The 23,048-nt window shown below is 43.8% G+C and overlaps 1 protein-coding gene across 3 annotated transcripts in view; it reads left to right on the top strand.

The window, feature by feature from the left end:
* YIPF1 (Yip1 domain family member 1) overlaps positions 1–23,048 on the top strand; it is a 36,552-nt gene that overhangs the window by 1,467 nt on the left and 12,037 nt on the right. For 2 of the 3 annotated variants that reach the window (XM_015072377.3, XM_015072376.3), the window contains 7 exons: positions 4,085–4,248; positions 7,371–7,451; positions 7,669–7,756; positions 13,981–14,097; positions 17,316–17,482; positions 17,841–18,023; positions 22,540–22,637. In XM_015072377.3, coding sequence (XP_014927863.1) covers positions 4,085–4,248; positions 7,371–7,451; positions 7,669–7,756; positions 13,981–14,097; positions 17,316–17,482; positions 17,841–18,023; positions 22,540–22,629 — 890 coding nt within the window. In that variant the 3' untranslated portion in view covers positions 22,630–22,637. The remainder of the gene's footprint in view (positions 1–4,084; positions 4,249–7,370; positions 7,452–7,668; positions 7,757–13,980; positions 14,098–17,315; positions 17,483–17,840; positions 18,024–22,539; positions 22,638–23,048) is intronic. The other variant, XM_053214064.1, reaches the window with a different exon arrangement.

Below are 23,048 nucleotides of genomic sequence, written 5' to 3'. Positions count from 1 at the left end.
ATCTACTTTGTGCTTAGAACTTACTAGATGCAGGAGATAAAAAGATAAAGGAGGAGTTTTTTCCTCTGCTGGAGTAGATAAAAGTGTAAAAAGCTAATTATGATGAAATGTGATCAGGTCATTCCTTCACTGAATCAATAAGTATCTCATGAATGTGACTATGAGCCAGGCAGTTGTTCCAGTTATCAGGGACAGAGGAGTGACAGTTCACTCCCTAATGTAGCTTTCAGTCTGTTGAGGGAGACATTAATTTGATAAATGATCACTTACATATATATCCACAGACTATGAAAATGTTGGAGGAACAGTTCATCACTCACAGCCTAGAACCTAACCTAGACTAGGGACTGACGAATGCTTATTTGTCTTATAAACACTTGCACAGCACTTACTATATGTCAGGCCCTAGTTTACATGCTTTCCAAATATTAGCTCGTCTAATCTTCATGTTAACTTTATGAAATATTTATTCTCCCTGTTTTACCAGTGAGGAAACCGAGGCAGAGAAAAATGAAGTAATTTGCCTAAGGCCACATAACAAGTGGTAAAGCAGGGTTTGAACCCAGGCAGCCTGGCTTCACAGCCAGTGCTATCTCACTGCTATCTGAGGAAGAGAGAAGATGTTTAAAGAGAAACCACCTCCTCAGCAAATAGTGCCAACTCCATCTTCAACGTACATTTAGCATCTGACCACCTCTCCTTACTACTACCTCTCCCTCACCATGCTCAAGGTCACCATCACCTCTCATATGAATTATAGCCCTTAGCTTCCTTCTAGTCTTCCTGCTTCCTCCGTTGCCCCCTTACAGTCTGTATTTTGCAACGAGTGGTCCTTTAAAACTAAGTCAGATCATGTCATTCTTTCAGAACCTTCCAATGGCTCCCATCTCACTAGGTGTGAAAGCCAGAGCCTTTTCTGTGTTTGGAGGCCGTACATGATCCTGCCCTCCACTCCCTCTGATATCTCCTGCTACTCTTGTCCTTTCTCTCTCTGCCCTACCCACATGGGCCTGTCACTGTCCCTCCTAGACACCAAGTACACTCACAGCTTAGGGCTTTTGTGCTATCTATTTGGGAATTTTTTCTCCAGATAGCCACATAGCTTGCTCCCTCACTCTGTTCAAATCTCACTTCGTTCGAGAGGCCCTCTTTGGCCATCCTTTCTGAGTACAGTGTAGGAAAGTACAATGTCGAGAACAGCATATGCAGAGTACCCAAGGGGGAAGGAAGTTTGTTTGACTTTTTTCCCAGGTAATTGAAAGAAAGCTAAGGTACAGAGCACAGATGGTTCAGGGTTGGCGGTGTTGGTGGGGGGGGGGGGGAGATGAACACAAGGTGAGGTTAGAGAGGAGGCAGGTGCCAAATCACAGAGGACATTGCAGACCTTGTTAAGGACTTTGCTCTTTAGAACAGAATGTAGGATGCTATGGGGGTCATGGAAGGCTTTCCTGAGGAAGATGGGAGTTCAGGTGAGAAAGTAGAGATTGGGACTCGTCAGGTAGAAGACATTGTGTCAGGAAAGGATCAGAGGCCACACATAGCATAGGATATGCCAGCACGTAAAAGTAGAGAAGATGATAGTGGAAATGAAGAACATGCCAGTCTTGTCCTCAGGGAGCTGTGATGGACACCGGTAACTCATATGGAGCAGAATGTGTGGTCAAGTGATCCTGTGAGAGGTACACACATGCTGCGTTCCAATCAAACCATGCTACCTGCTGTTTCTCAGATAGGGGACACATCTTCCATCTTCTGGTTTTTGCTCATCCCATGCCCTTTGTGCACGATGCCACATCTGACCATCCTTCTCATGTGGCATCTTCAAGAAGCCTTTCCTAAGCCTGTCAAATAGACAAGTTATCATCCTCCTTTGAACATCTTTGGCCTTTGTACTTCTTTTTTTTTTTTTAATGCTTATTTATTTTTTAGAGAGAGTAAGACAGAGCGTGAGCAGGGGAAGGGCAGAGAGAGAGAGGGAGACACAGAATCTGAAGCAGGCTCCAGGCTCCAAGCTGTCAGCACAGAGCCTGACGCAGAGCTTGAACTCACGAACCACGAGATGATGACCTGAGCCGAAGTTAGACATTCAACTGACTGAGCCATCCAGGTGCCCCTGGCCATTGTACTTCTAAAGTGATCCTCTGTTCCTCCTTCTGCCTGCTGAACTACTGCTTTTTAAATATGAGACTTGGGGCACCTGGGTGGCTCATTCGGTTAAGTGTCTGACTTCAGCTCAGGTCATGATCTCGCGGTCTGTGAGTTCGAGCCCCCCGTCAGGCTCTGTGCTGACAGCTCGGATTCTGGAGCCTGCTTCGGATTCTGTGTCCCCCTCTCTGCCCCTCCCCCACTCACACTCTGTCTCTCTCTCAAAAAATGAATAAACATTAAAAAAAATTTTTAAATATGAGAAAAGTGTATCTTCCTCTGTCTGATTCCCTCAGTTGTGATCATCTTTTTAAATATATATATTAAATATATTAAATATATATATATATATTTACATTTATTCATTTTTGAGAGACAGAGCGCAAGAAGGGGTGGCGCAGAGAGAGAGGGAGGCACAGAATCCAAAGCAGACTCCAGGCTCTGAGTTGTCAGCACAGAGCCCGACACGGGGCACAAACTCATGAACCGTGAGATCATGACCTGAGCTGAAGTTAGACACTTAACTGACTGAGACCCCCAGGCGCCCCGTGATCATCTTTTTAAATGTTAGTGTCCTGTTCCATCAATAAATGATAGCTATGACAATATTTATTATTATATCATATCATCCTCAAAATCTCTCCGTAAGATAGGTGTTACCTACGTTTTATTTATTTTTATTTTTAAAATTTATTTATTTATTTTTGAAAGAGAGAGAGAGCGCAAGTGAGGGAGGGACAGCGAGAGAGGGAGAGAGAGAGAATTACAAGCAGGCTCAACACTGCCTGCCCAGAGCCTGATATGGGGCTTGAACTCACTAACGGTGAGATCATGACGTGAGCCGAAATCAAGAGTCGGATACTTAACCGACTGAGCCACCCAGGTGCCCCAATTACCTACATTTTAGAAACAGAGACTCAGAGATATAGTGTTATTTGCCCAAGGTCATAGAGCATTAGTCTTAACTAACCCTTTGACCTGGTAATTGCACTGATAGGTGTTCAGAGATAATAACTCAAAAGCTTTTTCTTTGCAGACACTCCTTACAAGTGTTATTTTTATAATGAAAAGTTGGAAACACCATAGACATCCAACTTACAGTCTCTCTCTCCTATTCCCTCCGTCTCCCAGCTGATGGACTATTACGTAGTTATGAAAATGGTTATTATGAAGACTGATATAAAATGAAAAAATCATTTTTCTATAATCTCCAGTTGACAGAGCAGGATACAAAATGTATAAAAATTGTATAGTCTCACATCAGTACTTGGCACATTGTAGGCATGCAGTAAATATATGTTCAGTGAATGAATGATCATCACTGGCATGAATCTTAGAGAGTTACTATATGGAGAAAAGGAAACATATCAAAAATTATTGGTGTTTGCCTTGATGTGGTAGGACTGAGAGTGATTTTTATTCTATGCTTTCTACTTTCATTTTTGACCCTATATTCCCTATAGTGATTACATTGGACTTCTTGGAAAAAATAACTTCCATTAAAATTTTTTGAACTTGAATCAAAGAAGACAGGTATAGATTGGGTACTTGCTGTGGGCCAGCCACTCTGCTAAGGACGTTACTTAGGTAACATTCCTGACTTTCCCCCAGTTCTCTAAAGTAGATGTTATTCTCCCCATTGTGTAGATGAGAATACTGAGGCATGCAGAGCTTGAGTTACTTACTCAGGCTCTTATAGTTAGTAAGTAGGTGAGCCAGGACTAAAATCCAGGTCTGACTCCAAATTCTATTGTCTTTGTAACCCCTTTTCTAAGTCAGCCTGATGTCTAGATGAGGTTTTTTTTCAGAGCCTTTTGCCATTTATATCAAATAGGGTCTATAGCAAAGCTGGGGTGAAACAGCTTGTCTTTAGATTAAAAGTATAGCATTTCCAATGTGGGTAAGGTCTTTGATGCCCTCGTGCTCTAATTGCTTTCAGAATTTGGTAATGCGGCCGCTACTGCAGCAGAAAACCCAGGTGCCACCACGATAAGTATCGAGGGTCCTGGTGAAAGCCCGACGCATCAAGCAGGACTCCCAAGAGGCTCCGGGGGAGAAGAGGATGATGAGTTGCTGGGAAACGATGACTCTGACAAAACTGAGGTTCGAACTTGTCTTTGATTTGTCCTTTTAATTTTTTTAAAAGCTTCTTCATGCATTTATTCACTGTCTCCCATGTGCCACGAAGAGTGCCAGGCAGTGGCAGCCCAAAGGTGGATCACACATGGCCTCTGCCTCGGGGGGAGACAGACCGGCACGCAGGCCGTTGTTACCCACAGGGAGCATGCTGGTGGAGGGGACACTGGGGTTGTGGGGGCAGAGCGGGGGCATTGTGCAGGTAGTGACACTTGAACTGAGTCCTGGCACAAGGGTAGGAGGTGGCCAAGGGAAGAAGGCAGGGAAGGGTGATCTAGGCAAAGGGAACCATTTCAGCAAAGCCAAAGCGGCACGAAAGAACGTGGCACACACAGCATGTTTCCCATCTTCACATACATTAGAGCAAAATACAGGTGAAGACAGGAGGTGAGGCTACACGGCTCGGCAAGGACTCAGCCAAATGAGTAGGAATTGTGCTCTGAAAGCTATCGGGAGCTACTGAAAGATTTTAGATGATATTTAGCCAGAGAGTTTAAAGATAAAGGTATGGTGGCCTTGTGGGGTAAAAACTGGAAGGAGCAGAGGCCAGTGGGAGACCGTGGCAGTGGTCTGGGCTAGAAGCCCGAACCACAGCTGGACACAGGTGGTTAGGGGGTGGGCTCAGTTGGGCTTTGTGGAGAAGGGGTGAGGGATAGAGAGCAAAGATTTTATCGAGACTTCTAGGTTTCTGCATCTGGTTGGACAGTGAATAGCAGGTGGCTGTTTTTGGTCACAAAGATTTATCTCCACGTGCACTGGTAGTGTGTTCCAGAAAAATAGTATTTCTATCCATATTTTATAAATGCAGTCATGACTGTGATGCCCTAGAGGAGCACCCAGTTTGCAGCATTGAGTTCACAGGCTCATTAAGTAGCAGAGCTCTAGGGTGCCAGGTGATCTTTCTGGAACTCCGTGAGCTATCACAATAAGCACCGAAGCTTGTGCTAAATTAAATACCCATATATGCTAGACACTGTGGCGAGAGCTTAGACTAGGAGCCTAACTTTGAATCCTGGCCCAGGCAGTAGTAACAGCTATGTGGTCTTGAGTAAGGTACTTGAACTTCCCTAAGACCGGGTTTCCTCATCTGAAATATAAGAAAATAATGTGTTGACTATCGCCATCATTATCATGACAATAGCTAATGTTTATTCCATGTTTCATAGCTGCCAGACACCATTTAAAGTTCCTTACTTGGATCATCTCATTTAACCCTCAAAACAACTCTGTATACCAGGAACTATTCTTATCCTTATTTTACAAAGGAGAAATGTGAGGCGCAAAGTTTAAATAAGCTGCCCTGGAACACACAATTAGTTAGCGTGCTCCAGAGCCCTAGAACCAATAGGATGTGTATATATAGAGAAAGAGGTTTATTTTTAAAAATTGTTTCACGTGATTGTGGATGCTTGGCGGGTCCAAAATCTGCTGGAAGTGGCTGGCAGACTGAGACCCAGGAAGGAATTGGAGTTTGAGGCCAAAGGCATTCTGCTGTAGATCCAGGAAGAGCTGGTGTTGCAGATGAAGGCCAAAGGCAGTCTGTTGGAGCAGTCCCTCTTGCTCAGGGAGGTCGGCCTTTTGTTCTATTTGGGCCTTCACCTGATTGGCTGTGGCCCAGCCACATTATGGAGGGCAATCTGCTTTACTCAGAAAGCCACAAATTAAAAAAAAAAAAATTTCTTAACGTGTATTTATTTTTGAGAGTCAGAGAGAGACTGAACACCAGCAGGGGAGGGGCAGAGAGAGAGAGAGGGAGACACAGAATCCGAAGCAGGCTCCAGGCTTTGGGCTGTCAGCACAGAGCCCAACATGGGGCTCGAACACACAAACCATGAGATAATAATCTGAGCCGAAGTTGGACCCTTAACCGACGGTGCTACCCAGGTGCCCCGAAAGCCCACCAATTTAAATGTTAAAGCTTATCCAAAAACACCCTCACAGAAACATCCAGAATAATGTTTGACCTAGATAAGTTGACACACGAAGTTAACCATCACACTGAGCAACAGCGGGTGTCAAAAGTTTGAGAAATGTACGAGGGGGGAGAAAAATCTTAAAATTGAAAACATTCTATCCATCATCTTAATTTGTCTGGGAATTGGGAAGAAGTTACCAATATTCTATGATAGGCACTGAATCCCTTGTCCTAGCTTATAGAACATGGGTCTCTGGAGTTCAATATCTTCTAATGCTAGAGTTCGAAAGAACCTTCAGTCTCCTGTATGTCACCTTCCCTCCCAAGATACTAATGCTGTCTGTGGTAGGTGGGAAAGACAGCACTTGGATACCCCCTTCTGGAGGCTATTTGTTACCGTGTAAAGCAGCATTGCCACTATTAGACAACTTTAATTGTGGAGAAATTCTCCTTTCAATGGACAAAAAAAACCTGCCCCTTGTCCTGCAAAGCTCCAGCTAGTCCATCCGTACCTTTCGCTGTACGAATCCTTAAGAAATATCTGAAGTGGCAGTCGTAGTTCCCGGCAAGGGGTCTGCGTTCTGTTGTCAAATAGCTGCGCTGTTGGGATAGATGAGCCCCGTGTGTGCTGCTCATAAATTGGAGTTTTGTGGGGGTTTTTTGTCAGAGGAGTATATTTTAAGTTTTCAGCATGTTAGAGTGAATCAGTGTATCAGATTTTTGAGAGTTGAGGTGGGGATAGTGGTAAGAATCTTGAGGAGGTAGGGGAGTAGAAGATCTGACACTGACTGCCTTCTGTGTGTATATGTTTGTGTGTGTAAAAATGCGTATATGTGTTATTGTACCTGATACATATTATATATAATCGATCTAATCCTTCCTATAATCCTATGAAGTGGATCTTGTTGGCTGTAATTTTTGGAGGACAGTCTAGTGATTTGACAAAGTCTCCCCCTGGTGGAGGGACCAGGAATTGAAACCTTTTGGTCTGACTTCAAAACAGACGCTTGTTTTCTATCAGGCTGTGTTGGGCAAGGCTGTTGTAAAGTTCATGAATGCAAAAGAGCTTGGTCTCTGATGCATCTTGATTTTCCATTAGATTAGCCCCCTGTCTGCATCGCTGATATAAGGACATTACTTCTGTGTTCATTATGTTTTATTTCACCTCTGACAGTTACTTGCTGGCCAGAAGAAAAGCTCCCCCTTCTGGACATTTGAATACTATCAAACATTCTTTGACGTAGACACTTACCAGGTTTGTAAACCCGTTTCACCTTTCCTTTTACACGTAGTGGAGACTTGTGTCTTTTGTGGTTAAACAATCACATGATGCGAACGCTTTTATGACTGGCTATGGTCTTACAAAAATAAAGGATCATTCGCATTTGAAAATATCATCATGAAAGCTGTAAGAAATCTTCACGAAAGCTGTAAGAAATCTTCAGGAGACTTACTGCTATGTTGTTTTCCAGGTCTTTGACAGAATAAAGGGGTCCCTTTTGCCAATACCAGGAAAAAACTTTGTGAGGTTATATATCCGCAGCAATCCAGATCTTTACGGTATGTGTAGAGCTGTTTGGATTCTTTACCACGTACCAGTTGAATTCAGGTGCGCGTGAGTGTTGCCTGAAAGGTTGGAGAAATGCACTGTTGGTGGGGCATGCAACATTTCACTCAACTCTTCTGGACATCAGTGACAGCCTTTACAAATAATTTTGGGGAAAATGCAATTCTGTGTTATATGAATGCTGTGATTACAAGTAATGGGCATGTCCTTTGAACGTCTTCAAATGACACTGCAAACCTGAGACGAATTAAGTCACTTTGTCCAAAAGGAGATTGTTGATTTTAACTTGAGAGGATCTGAGGGTGGGGATCAGTGTGGAGAAGGTGCTCTCATACTTACTCATTGCTGTGCTGAGTCCCAGCTCTGCCCTCAGATGAGCTGGCTCCCCTGGGAATTCAGTCAGCAGCACTGGAAGTCTGTAAGAGGGATGGGCCAGGGGGTGACTGCCATTCCTGACCTCCATGCTGTCTGAGGAGAGGTCAGAGGCCCAGCTGGTACTCCTGAAGGGAAAGGGCTCCTATAGCCGTGGCCTTCTGTGTTTGAAAGGAGAAGTGAGCCAGCAGTTCTGGGTGCTTCCTTTGTGCAGATGCGCTACGAAAGACTGGACGTGGGCACGTGTAATTCTTGCAGCCACCTTGGGGGTAGGTATTCTTCTCCCCCTTTCTCAAACAAGGAAGCTGACTCTCAGTGAGGCTCAGTGATGTGTATGCTCGATCCTGAATAAGCATTAGAGTAATATGTTACATATTTTGTACATATGTTGATCATAAGAGGAGAAGGAATTCATGAGGATCTATTGTGTGCTGATGACTGCATACACTTTAATTCTTTCAACAAGACTCTATATTAAGTGTGGTTAGCCCTCTTTTCCTTGTGAGGAAACCAGGGCCGAGAGTTGTCAAACTGAAAAAGCAAGAGCCAGAACTAGTTTGATGTTACATGAAGCCCATACTCTGTTCGCCTGGTGGTTTTAAGCTACAGAACCTTTTCATCAGCTAGCATGGAGGTCCAATAGTTGGAACCAGTGAAAGTGGAACCACTGTGGGGGAGGCTGGGGAGAGGGTCCCTTCTCTATAGCTCCTCTATCTGGCAGCACTTAAAGTTCCATCCAGATGTCGGCGGAATGCCCGGAGCGCCAGGGAGCGCCATGTGCAAAGCACTGCCTTGGCCCATGCCTCTCGTCTAAATGTTGCCAAGGCAGTTTCTCCTCCTCGCTCTCTTCTTTATTCTTCTAGCCTGAGATCTTGAGAGACAGGCTATGTGTCTGAGTGATTTATGTCATCAGTGCCTGGTGGAGGCCTGGCACAGAGTAAGCACGCAAACAATTTTTGAGCACCTTATTTCATGCTGCAGGCTGAGGATGCAAAGATAAAGTCAGTCTCCACTGCCAGGAAGAAAGAAATGATAGAACTAACATGTGCCGAGTGCTTCACAAGTGCCAAGAGCTCAGCACTTTGTCACTGTTTTATAGTTTTATATCCCACACCCCGAGGTAGGCTTACCTCACAAAAGAGAAAATGGAAGTTTGGGGAGGATGGCTTGCCCATAGTCACAGAGTTAGCATGGAAATGACACTAGCAAATGTACGCAGTGCTTATTATGTGGCCCCGTTATTGGGGAAGAACCTGTATTAACTCACTTAATCCTCATAACAACCCGAACTTTATGAGGTAGTTACTATTATTATCCCCGTTGTATGAATAAGGACACCGAGTTACTCAGATGTAATGCATTGTGCCTAAGATCGTATAGCTGAGCACAGTTTTCAAATCAGCACCATAGCTCATAATCCATATTCTTTATTACTCTGTTATGCTGCCTCTCCTGATAAAACCAGGATTTGAACCCCAAGTTTGCTTCTTTCCACAACACTGTTAGCCTCATGACCTCACAGACATGGTTAAAGAAAAAAAAGAGGTACTATATAGGTAAAGTGTTTGATAGTGGAGAGGACTGGGCCTTGTGGGGGAGATTGGAGGAAGGTGGTCGGGGAAAAGATGACAGAAGTGCCAGTCTGCAGAATCAGAGGGTGAGACTGATGAATTTGATTGCATTTAAACTAAAATACAAAATTACTGGGGGAGCCTGAGTGATTCAGTTGGTTAAGTGTGTGACTCTTGATTTCAGCTCAGGTCACGATCTTACGATTTGTGGACTCGAGCCCTGCTTCAGGCTCTGCACTGACAGTGTGGAGAGAGAATCTTCCTTGGGATTCTCTGTCTCCCTCTCTCTTTGCGCCTCTCCCGCTGGTGGGCACGTTCTCTCTTTCTGTCTCTCTCAAAATAAATAAATAAACTTTTTTTTAACTACAAATTTTCTTAACGTTTATTTATTTATGAGGGAGAGAGAGACATAGAGTGAGAGGGGAAGGGCAGAGAGAGAAGGAGACACAGAATTCGAAGCAGGCTTCAGGCTCTGAGCTGTCAGCACAGAGCCCGACGTGGAGCTCGAACTCACGGACCGTGAGATCATGACCTGAGCCGAAGTCAGACGCTTAACTGACTGAGCCACTCACGCACCCCCTAAATAAATAAACTTTAAAAAAAGGAAAAAAAATTTTCTATACCACAAAATAAACATAAGCAAAGTGAATAAATAAGTAAATCAACTACAGACCGGAGATAATATTTGCAATTCTCATTAGCAACAAAGGATGAAAAGCAAGAATATCTTTAGAACTCCTACCATTTGTAAGAATAAAACCAGTTATAAGTTTTAGAGGAAAATGAGCAATTCCCAGCAAAGGAAACCCAAATGGCTAACAAATATATGAAAAGATACTTAGCCCCACCTGTAGTCAAGGAAATAAAAACAAGAGATTATATTATGCTCATTTTAGCAAACATACAAATTGACTTGTCTTCATTCGTTCATTCAATTAATTCAACAAGTATTGAGCACTAAACTATTGCAGGCACTGGAGATATAGTAGTGAGAAAAACAAAAATCCTTGCTCTGAGGCAGTTTAGAATCTACTGAGCTTTATGATAAGTAAAATAAGTCAGATATATAGTATGCTAATGATAAATGCCAAGGTGACAATTTTAAAGGACAGGAAATACTTGTGTAGGTGGGTGAATTTGAAATTTAAAAAATTTTTGAGAGGTGAATTTTGAGTAAAGGCCTGGAGGAATTGGGAGCAATTCATGTAGATATCTAAGGGGAAGGCATCTGAAGCAGTGAGCACAGCAAACACAAAGGCCCTGAGGCAGGAATTTGCTTGGTATGCTCAGAGAACGGCAGAGACTAGTGTGACTGGGCCAGAGGGAAGAAGGGAGCCTAGGAGATGAGGTTGGAGAGACAACATGGAGGGGTAAGTTGTGTAGCATCTTGGTCACAGTGAGGACTTCAGCTTTTACTTGAGTGAGAAGCCATTGGAGGGTTTGAGCAGAGGAATGACATACCCTTAAGTCAGATTTTCAGAAACATTGATACCAAGAGTTGTCAAGATTGTGCAGCAATGGGAACTAATATGTGTCTAGTGGGTATGTAAGTGGTGCACGAATGGGAGCCATTTGAAGATTCTCATGCCCTACAAATTGGCAGTTGCACTGTATGGTCTAAGAGAAACACACAAATATAAAAGAAGACATATAGAAGAATATTATTCATTGTAGCAGCAGCGCTTGTAATAGCAAATATTTGGAAACAAACAAAATATTCATCAGCAGATGAAGAAATAAGTGAATTGTGGTGTATTCATACACAGAATGCTGTAGTTTTTAAGAATGAATGAGATCTATGAGCATCAATGTGGCTAACTGTCAGAATAAGGATAAATGAAGAAAGGCACGTTTTTGAAGGATGTGAGTAGTATGACCCCATTAAAAGGATTTGAAAAAGTAGCATGACGGGTACACCAGTGTTTGTTGTATCATTCTTTGTACTTTTCTGTATGTTAGAAATATTTTATAATATAACAATGCATAATACAAACTAAATTAAGACTCCTTCCCACCCCACCCCATAATAAGAGTAGAAATTGGCAGGAAAGAGGGAAAGAGAAGGTGTATAAAGCAACCTGGCAGGCCCTGGGATGAGTAGGTGGTTGTGTGTCTCTGGAATCCGAGCTTCCTGTTTGCCTTCGGGCACAGGACTCAGCGACTACATCTGTTGTGTGCCACTGTATCCCTCGCACCTGTCCCAGGGTCTAGAGAACAGTGGGTTCCTACAAATAACCTGCGCTGTCAGCGCAGAGCCTGACGTGGAGCTCAGTTCCAGACCGTGAGATCATGACCTAAGCAGAAATCAAGAGTCGGTTGCTTCACTGATGGAGCCACCCAGGCACCCCCTCTGCTTTCTAGTTATAGGTTCTGTAATATTTTGGCCACTTGTGGTCATATGCGTGGATGGTCTCAGCCCGTTGACAAGACATGGTCACTTTTGTTCATTTTTTCAGCAAAGCTTTTGGCAATTTTGTAATCATTAAACTGTAGGAATTTTTTTTTTTTTTTGGCCTTGTCTGTTGCATCTTTTATATGGTTGGTATTCAGAATAATGCAGTAAACTTGTCCTTGGTGGTAGCAGAGGGCTTGCAGGCTGATGAGTCAAGAGCAGTATGTGGAAAGCCAATAGTGGTGATTCTTTGGAGTATCCCAGTTGATTGCTTGGGCTCTCTTTCCCACCTTCAGGAGCCAGCTTGGCTTTGAGGAGTGCTAACCCATTTCTGCTAGTCATCTCCTGCGACACAGTAATTTTCTGAGTTTTGTGATACGTCACGGTGCCTGCAGTTATGCTAAAAGGTGTTGCAAAGTATTGGTGACATCGAAACATTAAATTCATAAAATGTATTAGGAATATCTCAATTTAAAAATGTTCTTTGTTCTACTTTTGTAGTACTTTTTCTAGATAAGGAGAAGCAAGGGTGGTGTTCATGAAATCAAGTGAAATGGAGAAAGGGATTTGCAAAGCATAGTGTACTCATTCACTCAGTGGAATAGTTGATAATCACTGAAAGTAGAATAAGCTGATTTTTTAAAATGTTTATTTATTTTTTTTTGAGAAAGAGAGAAAAAGAGAGAGAGAGAGAGAGAGAGCATGAGCGGGGGAGGGGCCGAGAGCAAGGAAGACACAGAGTCTGAAGCAGGCTCCAGGCTCTGAGCTGTCAGCACAGAGCCCAACGCAGGGCTTGAACCCGTGAACCTCAAGATCATGACCTGAGCCCAAGTCGGACACTTAACCGACTGAGCCACCCAGGTGCCCCATAGAATAAGTTGATTTTTATGAACAGCTATGGTAGAATCCCTAGGATATATTAAAGTGAAAATTGTAAAGTATGGAATAAGATATATACACACACACACACACACACACACAACTTAAAATTTACCATTTTACCTTTTAAAGTGTACAATTCATTGGCATTGAGTACATTCACAATTATTGTGAATCCACATATCTTCTGGAAAGCTGTAAAGCAAGGCTAAATGGATATAGATATATATCTATCTATATATCTACACATTATCATTTATATAAACATGCACACACACAAAATGTGCATTTGTTTATATGTATATAGAAATCTCTGGCAGGATTCACCAGAAACTGGTTATGGCTGCGAGCTCTGGGGAGAAAAAATGTATAGCGCCAGGGAACAGAGAGAGAAGGAATTTACTTTTCTCCTGCCTGCCTTTCGTTCTCTTTTGAACACTGAACTGTGTGCATGTATTGCTTTCTCATTAAAAAGAAAAGTCTTAAACACATTGCATGCACACATACAACCATGACAAACTGGTAGATTAAATGAATTCTTCCCTAAAGTGTTCTGCTTGCACTACTCTTCCGTTTAGACTGCAGAAGGACCTGTCTGATTTAAGTTATTTTTCTCTGGCATTCATTAACATTTGGCACTTAGATAAGGGAAGTAACCTTTGCTTCCTATATCCTGATGGTGAAGACTTAACAAAATGTCCATGAGTTTTTTGACATCCTCTAATAAAAGAAGCTATAAACAAATTAGTGTCTTTATTCAGCTAATTGTAGAGGGTATTTTGGCCTTTTCATTCCAGTCTCCCCTGTCTTTAATGCACCTAATTGCTGAGTTGTATGTTTACCTTTTATAAAAGAAAATTCCCATTAGATGAATATTGATTGCATCTAAAATTCATTTTCCCATGCTTATATGAATAGGGCGAGGGAGATAACAAATTATTCTGTAAGAGTCTATAAGCTGGTGCTTCATTTTTTTGTCTGAATTTTCTGGTTTTCTTTGCAGGCCCCTTTTGGATATGTGCCACATTGGTCTTTGCCATAGCAATTAGTGGGAATCTTTCCAACTTCTTAATCCATCTGGGAGAGAAGACATACCATTATGTGCCCGAATTCCGAAAAGGTTGGTGAATAGCTTGACTCATTTGGAATGCTTTCAATTTGTTACCATGCGTTCCTTTTAGTGAGCTCTTGGGCCCCTGTCTCTAGGTGCTGCAGCCCCTGCTTTTTGTATTAAAGGATTCAAACACCCTTATCACCTCAGCATTTACCACCCATCTATGTAAATTGACATAGTCTTTTTTTATGATGGTAACATATACATAACTTAAAATTTACCATTTTACCTTTTAAAGTGTACAATTCATTGGCATTGAGTACATTCACAATTATTGTGAATCCACTATCTTCTGGAAAGCTGTAAAGCAAGGCCAAATAGCAATTGGAACTTATTCAAAGCAAAATGTGCAAAGTAAGTAAAAAGCAGTGTGCATGAAAGTCTCCATTGTAGCATTATTTGTATTACCCAGATGTTGGAAACAATAGGGGCATTGTTATTTAAGTCATGGTGACTCAACTAGCTGGGTCTGTAGCCACTAATTATGAAACACTTAGAACCATGTGGAAAACTGATAATCCAAAATTATGCCTTTGCTGTTAGCTACTCTGTTAGAGGGAAGTCTGCAAATGGTCAGGGTCTAGAAGGGAGAATGTAGAAATGAGTTTGTCCTAGCGATAGGCTTGTGGATGACATTGTTTTTAAAACTTTCTTTCTTGTGGCAGTCTTGGATAATTATACCAACCAACCAACCAACCAACCAACCAACAGCTTTTTAGGGACTTGTAGGTGACAGCCACCCCAAAATGAGGAAGTTTGGCTTTATAGGAGATTGATGTGTGCCACTTGCTCAGTTCTGTCCTCCTCGCCCCCCACCCCCCTGCCTGCCTGCTGTCCTGTGAGAGGCTATATACAGACTGTGTAAGGGCACAGTCTCTGGAACCAGGCCACTGGCTTCAAGTTCCATTTCCATCACTCATTAGCTTCTACTTGTTGGGCAAGTTATTTCATCTCTCTTGACCTCGGATTCCTTATCAGTGAAATGGGAATAATAATACCTATGTTATAGGGCCATTGTAAGAATACAGAGTTGGTGTTTGTAAAGAGGTTGGAATAGTGCCTTGTACAAAAAAGAGTTCATACACGTACACATATATGTGTGTATAGAGAGATATGTAGTTCCTTCCGTGTGTGTATGTGTCTCCGTGTATCCTTCCTTCTACCCTCCATGACCATTTTCATAGAGTCAGACCTGATTCATTTCCAGCCCCATTTGTCAAATGATCCTGGTTTGAGTTTAACTCAGTAAATGTTAATCATGAGATATAGACCCTGCCTTCAAGTTGTTCAATGGTTAAGTAAAGAAAGTCAGGTAAATGAATATTGCTGTAAATGGTATGTGTTAATTTCTATATCAGAGGTATGTGTAGGTATATTAACAGAAAAGAAGGAGTGAATTACCCTGCCTGAGGGCCTGGAAACTCAGCAGAGTTTTTATCTTTTCTTATCCTCCTTGGTTGGACAGTATAAGGGAGTCATGGGATGAATTGTTGACTCTGTCAATAAACACTTTTCTATTTTATGTGAAGAGTATACATCCACACATTCAAGGTCAGATCCTGCTTCCACCACTTGTTAATTATTTGACCTTGACCAAACCACTTAACTTCTCTGATCCTATTTCCTCATCTCTAAAATGAAGATGTAGATTATGTGAAATAATATATTTACATATCAGTTAATGATATGAAAAGCTAATTCTTGAATGAGCATTTATTTATCAATCAGTGTTATAAGTATATTTGTTTTTACTCATTTAATTCCTCTAGTGATTTTTTTAAGTTTATTTATTTTGAGAGAGAGAGCAAGAGAGAGAGAGAGTGTGTGTGAAAGAGCATGCACACATGCAAGCTGGGAACGGTCAAAGAGAGAGGGAGAGAGAGAGAATCCCAGATGGGCTCCGTGCTGTCAGTGTGGAGCCTGGAGTGGGGGCTCATTCTCACGAACCATGAGATCATATGGCCTGAGCCGAAATCAAGAGTTGGACACTTAACTGATTGAGCCACCCAAGAGCCCCTAATTCTCCTAGTAATCTTAGAAGGTAGTATATGCTATGATAATTCCCATGAGGAAACTAAGGCAGGAAAGTTAAGTAATTCACCCTCCAGAGTTACTTAGCTATAAGTGGCAGAGCTAGGATTAGAACTCTTGGAGTCCACATGCAGAGTCTGTGACCTTGACTGTTACACAGTGTTGCCTCAATAAAATACTGAGTGAAATGCCTGACACCCAGTGGATGGCTGTAGGTATATAGGTACTTCCCTTCCCCTTCATTTAGCTATTAAAAAAAAAAAAAAAAGGCAGTATAGCAGGAGAATTACATTTGGCTATTAGTTCCCAATATGAAAAATCTCCTCTGGGAGCTGAAAACGTTTTGGCCAATCACATGTCTTAACCAGAGTCTGACTACAATTGCTTGGGGTGCCTTTGTGCTTGCCAAGAGCGTTAAGTGCATTACTTACTGATTTTCCCATAGGAAGGGCTGGTGCCATGGGCTTAGCCACACTTTATGGTCCTCCACTCCAGAGGAGGGAAAATGAATCTTCTGGAGGAGGAGGAGGCAGCGGTGGCGGCCTGGACCGTAATAGACTGAACACTGCTGTTCTGAGGAGCCACTCGGTAGCATTGCTACCACAGACACAGAATTATTTAATGAAGAAAGTAAAAGTGAAGAATCTGTCAAGCGATTCATCAATGAACTGAAACTCCCTATTTCAGGGACAGCAGGCACTCTAAATAGCACGCAGAGCAAGTTAATCTGCACCCAGGGCATTTGAATACATTTGCTCAAGACATCGGTATCAGCTCTTGTTATACTGGGAAAGAGGATGTGTTCTTCCAAGGGGATAGTTGGCTTTCCTTTGACTGAAATGCTTGGTATGTTTAAACACTTGTATTGAGGCCCTCTGAAGTCTTTCAGTTGCATAATTCAGTTGTTCAGTACTGTTTATTGTTATTAAACCAGTTATAAAAACCATATGAGAGACCACTGGTCATCACACAAAGACAGTGCTAAATCTTCATCAATTCAGCACCGCCTTAGAGTGCTTGCTCTGTGGCAGTACTGTGCCAGGCGCAGGGACTATGAGACCAATAAGACTCGATCCCACGAGCCAGTGAAGCAGGTGGACATGCTAGGGAGTAAGTCCAGTAAGGTATTAGAAGTGCTCTGATAGTAATTAAAGGCACGATGGGGATTAAAACTTGTGTCCTGTCATCCTCAGTGTCCATAGCGGCCACGATTATCTATGCCTATGCTTGGCTGGTTCCTCTCGCACTCTGGGGTTTCCTCATGTGGAGAAACAGCAAAGTTATGAACATCGTTTCCTACTCGTTTTTGGAGATTGTGTGCGTCTATGGATATTCGCTCTTCATTTATATCCCCACAGCAGTAAGTACTATACATATTCTGAGCAATGCCCCGGGCTTGTTGAAAATTCAGCCAGCATCATCATTTCTAGCCTGACACTGATGCACGCCTGAAGAATACCATTTGAATTTAGAGGTGCAGCGGGAATAGGGATAGGGAGCCAAGTGCCTTTGCTGGATCTTGAGCCCTTTGTTCTGAAAGCATTCGCCTCAGTCTGCATGCTGGGGTGTTTCTCCAGCTGTACTGAGAAACCACAGTGGCACAGGGGGCCCAGCTGCTGATTGGCTCAGGGGCCTTTACAAACACACGTGCCTGGAATGAACAAATGCCTCTCCAAAATGCCTCCAAAAAAGCCCTCCCCTTCTTCCTCTTCTTTCAGGTGCTGTGGATTATCCCCCAGAAAGCTGTTCGTTGGATTCTAGTCATGATTGCCCTGGGTGTCTCAGGCTCTGTCTTGGCAATGACATTTTGGCCAGCCGTTCGTGAGGATAACCGGCGCATCGCACTGGCCACAATTGTGACAATTGTGTTGCTTCACACGCTGCTTTCTGTGGGCTGCTTGGTATGGTCTCATTCCTGTGATCTTCCTGTGTGCCTCAGATACAAATGCTGAAAGACCTCAACCTGTTACTCACAACGAACGGGTCTTTTAAGACGGGCTCCATAAAATCAATATTGTTTTGAATAGACTGTCCTAAATGAGAAGCGGTAAATTGATGAGAATTTGATAGTAATCTCTGTCTTTACCTAATTTCTGAAACTTGGTAAGATTTGGAGTCTGGCCAGAGGAAGTCGGGGTGGATGAGTGTCTGTAAGAGGTTGGGGGGCGGGGGGGGGGGGTGATGTTCAACCTTTGGATGTCTTTGCAGGTTTTCTGCACATACCTAGAAAGAGTTTTGAAATTTCCAGTTTCATAGGTGGAAGGTCTGAGCATGAAATCAAATTAGGAGAGAGGAGATATTTTTAAGGTGAATAACATTTAAAAGAGGTTTTGGGTTCGTGTATTTGGGTGTCTTTTTAGGGAGAGCATGTGGTTTTCAGGCAGGTCCAGATTGAAGACCAGCTCTGTTACTCACTGGCTGTGTGAGCTGGGCCATGGTACCTACCTTCTCTGAATCTGAATGACTTAATCGGTAACATGGGCATAAAATTTCCTGCCACCTAGGGTTGTATTGAGGATAAAATAAAATAATACATATAAAACAGTTAATATAGAACTTGTCCCACAAATGCCCATAAATTAGGTCCCTTTCCCTTGGTCCTAAGGAAACACGGTTTTATATCTTTTGTGCACATTGTACAAACCACGGTTTTATATCTTTTGTGCACATTGTACACAAAAATTGCTGCCCATGGCCTTAACAAGGCCTGAAGCAGGTTTTTAAAGAACACCGAGTCCAAGAATGTTAAGGTCACTAATGAAGGAAAGAATGTGCCCACAGGAAGATACCCATATTGTATGTGTCCAGACCCTTGGCCGGGTTTTACAGTTGTGGGAGTAAATATTTCTTTGGCACCATTTGATCTGTGGTAGTTTTGTGTAGACAACCTGGGTCATTAATAAGATCCCAATACTTGATCATTGAACAAAGTTTCATACAAAGTGCCAAGTTCTGAAACACGGACCTGGTTTACGTGCAGTTTACATGTCTAAGCTTTAAATTTTTGAGACGGAGGACTATCGGTCTGACTCACGGCAGAGTGACACCATTGATTTCGGGGACTTGGAGTCCCTGGGCTGACCCATTGTAACGCTGCTGAGGCCTTTCTTGACCTTTCTGTCTGCGGAGGAAGAATGTCCTTTCTCGCCGTAGCCCTCTCACTGGTGTCTCCCCATGTCTCTCTTGAAAATTTCCCCGCATATACCTAGTTGAGTTGGTGGAGAGAAGAAGCAAGAGAAGCAGCACTGCCTTGTTCAGTTCTGTAAAGAATAGAGAGGAGCGTGGCACATTAGACGAGGGGGCAAGGAGGTGGTGGTGATGGTAATATTACTGAGAACCTATTTCCTTTGGTGTGGGTGGCAGGGTCTTTTACCTCCCATGCCTGTTACTCCCTTTTGGGGGTAAATGACACTGAAGTTAGGATTTACCTGCCCGTCCTGCTGCTCCGGAACTTGCTGGGAGAGAGCATTATAATGAAATAAAAAGAGCCCTGGACTGGGCTTAGCTTTGTGAGCCTAGGCGAGTGACTTCGTTCTCAGAGCCCTGGCTTCCTCCTCTATCATGGAGACTCATATTTTGTGGGCTCTTGTGAGACTCAGGGAGATGGCCGTGAGAGCCCTTCATGTGTCGTGAAGGGTTCTTCAGGTGTAAAGAAGGTACTAAGAGAGCCCTGTGTGATCTGAAGCTGCCAAGGCCACTCTGCTACCTCTTCCTCCTGAGTGCCCCAGTGAGAGTGGTCCAAGGTCACACAGCTCGAAAGAGAGGGCCCTTTCATTGGTGCCTCTCACTGGCATCTTCCCACCTCTCTCCAGAATGCCTTTTCCATCATACACCTGGCTGGGAAGTTGGAGGAGAGAAGGAGACAGGAGAGAAGGCTTCTTCTTGTTCACTTCTTAGGGAGTCCAAGGAGCCAGGCACGTTGGGTGATGGAGCAGGGAGGGAACTGCAGGTGTAGACCCCCTCTTGGAGGGAGGTGTAGTTTTCTCCTCCTCGTGGAAGGGAACCATCCCATGATCGGGTTTAGCCAGGGGCCCTCTGTGCCTGGGGTTTTGCTCTCCATGCTGGAGATGGCCTCCTCTTATCTCTTCTGGAGATGTGCAGTACAAGAGGTTGGAGCAGAAGTTAGGAGATGGGGTCTGGTCCCAGCTCCTTCGCTCCCTGCTTTGGTTATTTCCCCTCTCTGGCCCCTACCTCCTCACTTAGAAAACGGAGCTGCAGGAACATCTTTACTTTTATAAGGACTGAATGATACATGCAACATGAACAATACAAGCCATGCAAATGGCAGATATTATTATTAGTGGAAGGGCAGAAGGGAGAAGAATTGGCAGGGGAGGGGCAGTGGCTGACCCACATAGCTTGGCTTCTCACTGCCCCAGGGAGCACGGATTGCGGGTTTTAAAGCTTCAGTGTACTAAAGTGTTTGACAGTCCTCTATCTGCCGAGGGCCCCTCAGGGCTCACAGTTGTATGCTAAGTTGGTAGTGGACGCTCACTCCAGGTGGGGAGGACTAAGGAAGCACCAGAGGGTGCGTCCTCGACTGGTGTATTGGAGATGTACAAGCCTGCATTTGCCGTGGTTACTGCTGATGGTGGACAGTCCTGTGCCCTAACTCTCTGCCAGGGGACACTCCCAGCCCTACTCCTAGAAAGCCTGATGTTTCATCCTGAGGCCTCCACAGTGCCTCGTCCTAGACTGGACATAGTCTACGGCCATACCACCCTGAACACGCCCATCTCGTCTGATCTAGACTGGGCATAAAGTTAGGTGCCAAACTGCAGGCAGCACTGGAAAAGAGAAGAACGTAGTTTTTGGAGCCGGACACAACTGGATTGAAGCCCTCAGACACAGGGTTGTGTAGCTTTGGGAAAATCTCTTTGCCACTTGCTCATCTTTAAAATGGGGATAAAATTGCCTATTACAGGATTATCGAGTAGGTTAATGATCTATGCGCCTGATGCACAGTAGGCACTCCCTGAATGACAACTGTGGCTATTGCTAAGTATTTGTGGAATTAATGAACTAATGAGCCGTAGAATTACAGTTTGACCTTAGAGGTCATTTTTTCCAATCCTTCCATTTCACAGATTAGAAAACTGAGACTCACGGGTGGAGTGATTTGTCCAGAGTTACTGTGCGAGTTACTAGCAAAACCAGGTTTAGAACCTGGCCTCTTGGCTCATTCCCTCTGATGAGGGTTTCGTCCGGTAGCCTGGAAGAAGGGTACTGTTCCTGCCTCATGAGGGCTTTGTGGCTCCACCTTCACGATATCTGGAGGGGCCCAACACTAGCAGGATGTCCCCTGTCCCCTCGTTAATTTAGGGACCATTCTTTCCCTGCCTCAGAAAACAAGTGCCAGAAGGGACCCTGGGAGGAAGGCTTTTAGAGCTAATAGGATTGCTCAGGGAATGTGACAAACTAGGGGCGCCCTGTAGCTGGAGACTTTGAAATGGATTGCTGAAGAGCTAACACAGAATAGGAGTTATGTTGGGGAAAGTTCTAGTGTGTCATGTTGGTGCCCCCTTCTGGCTGATAGAGAGCAGCGCTGGCAAAATGGTTCTTGACTTGGCTTTTTATCCATTTGATCCCAATGCCCTGACTTCCAAGGGGGAATCACAAGTGTGCAGTGATCCTTGATCTGTTAAGAGATTCACCTTTTCTTTGAACAACTCAGGTATTTTACTGGGCTAAAGTCAAGATTCGCAGACCTTGAGACAGGTCGGAAGATCCTCCTTGGTTTTTTCCCTCTTCTATCTCCTCCTGATTTTTGACAGTTAAATTGCAGATGTTGACTGAAAGCATTTATCAAACCTTTCATTTTCACGCTGGAGAATTATGAGGTGAGTCCTGCCTGGCGCTTTCTTTCGAAGGTCTTTACCAAGAGCCAGCGGGTTTAGCAGCAATCTGTCGTAGTTCAGTTCATTAAGTATTGGCTGTTTACATAGTGTGCCAGGCCCTGAGTCAGAGGCTGGTGGCACAGGGACAAGAAGGACACAGTCTTTGCCCGGGAGGAGAGACTGTAAGGTAGTGATTAAGAGCCTGAGGAGCTTGGAGTCAGAAAAGACGCGACTCTCCCACTTATTGGCCATGTGCACATGATTGAATGGCAGCCTCCCTGAGCCTCAGTTTCTCATTTGTCAAATGAGGATAACAATAGCACTCCCCTGGGGTTGTTATGCAGATGAAGTCAGATGTAGTAAGTGCCCAATAAATAGTGGCTAAATTTTAAAAAGTTAGTCACGGTAGAGTAAGTGAGATGGACAGAAACAGAGTCGGTTGTAGTTCAGTGGGATGACAAGTGTGTCAGAGGGAAACATAGGGGCCATGAGAGCCCAGACATACTATTGGCATGAAGACTAGAACACTCGAGCAGATCACTGTGTTGTAACCGCCCTCATGGGTTTCCTTCTCCTGCAGGCATACTTTTTTGATGCACCGGAGATGGACCACCTCCCCACAGCCACAGCTGCTCCAAACCAAACAGTTGCAGCAGCCAAGGCCCGCTGAAAAGGAAAGTAAGAGATTATTTTTTGTTATATTTTTTGCTGTTTGGTACAGTCAGAAGTGGGCAAGCGCAGCACTTCCATTACTGTTAGCATCAAGAACCAAGAGGGCCAGACCCTTTTTGTCTCTCCGTACGATTCACTGTGGTGTTTGTGCACGAGCATGTCTGCATATATGTGTCCTCTAGCTGAAGGCTCAACTGTGAAATCCATGTGGCCCTGGTTTGATAGGTTTGGGAGATGTGAGCTCTAAGCTTCATGAGAGGAGCTCCTGCCTTCTGGTCCTAGCCATCCCCTCCCCTCTGCTCTCTGCCCCTTTCCCAGGAGCACAGTGTGGGTGTGTTCTACTTGGTTACAGTCCTGGTGGTTTTTGTAGTTTCCCTGTGACTTCTCACTGTGGCCTCAGACCCGGAGCGTGACTTC

Source organism: Acinonyx jubatus, chromosome C1 (genome assembly GCF_027475565.1).
Source record: "Acinonyx jubatus isolate Ajub_Pintada_27869175 chromosome C1, VMU_Ajub_asm_v1.0, whole genome shotgun sequence".
In the NCBI taxonomy this organism is placed as follows: Eukaryota; Metazoa; Chordata; class Mammalia; order Carnivora; family Felidae; genus Acinonyx; species Acinonyx jubatus.
This window is presented reverse-complemented; position numbering and strand designations above follow the sequence as displayed.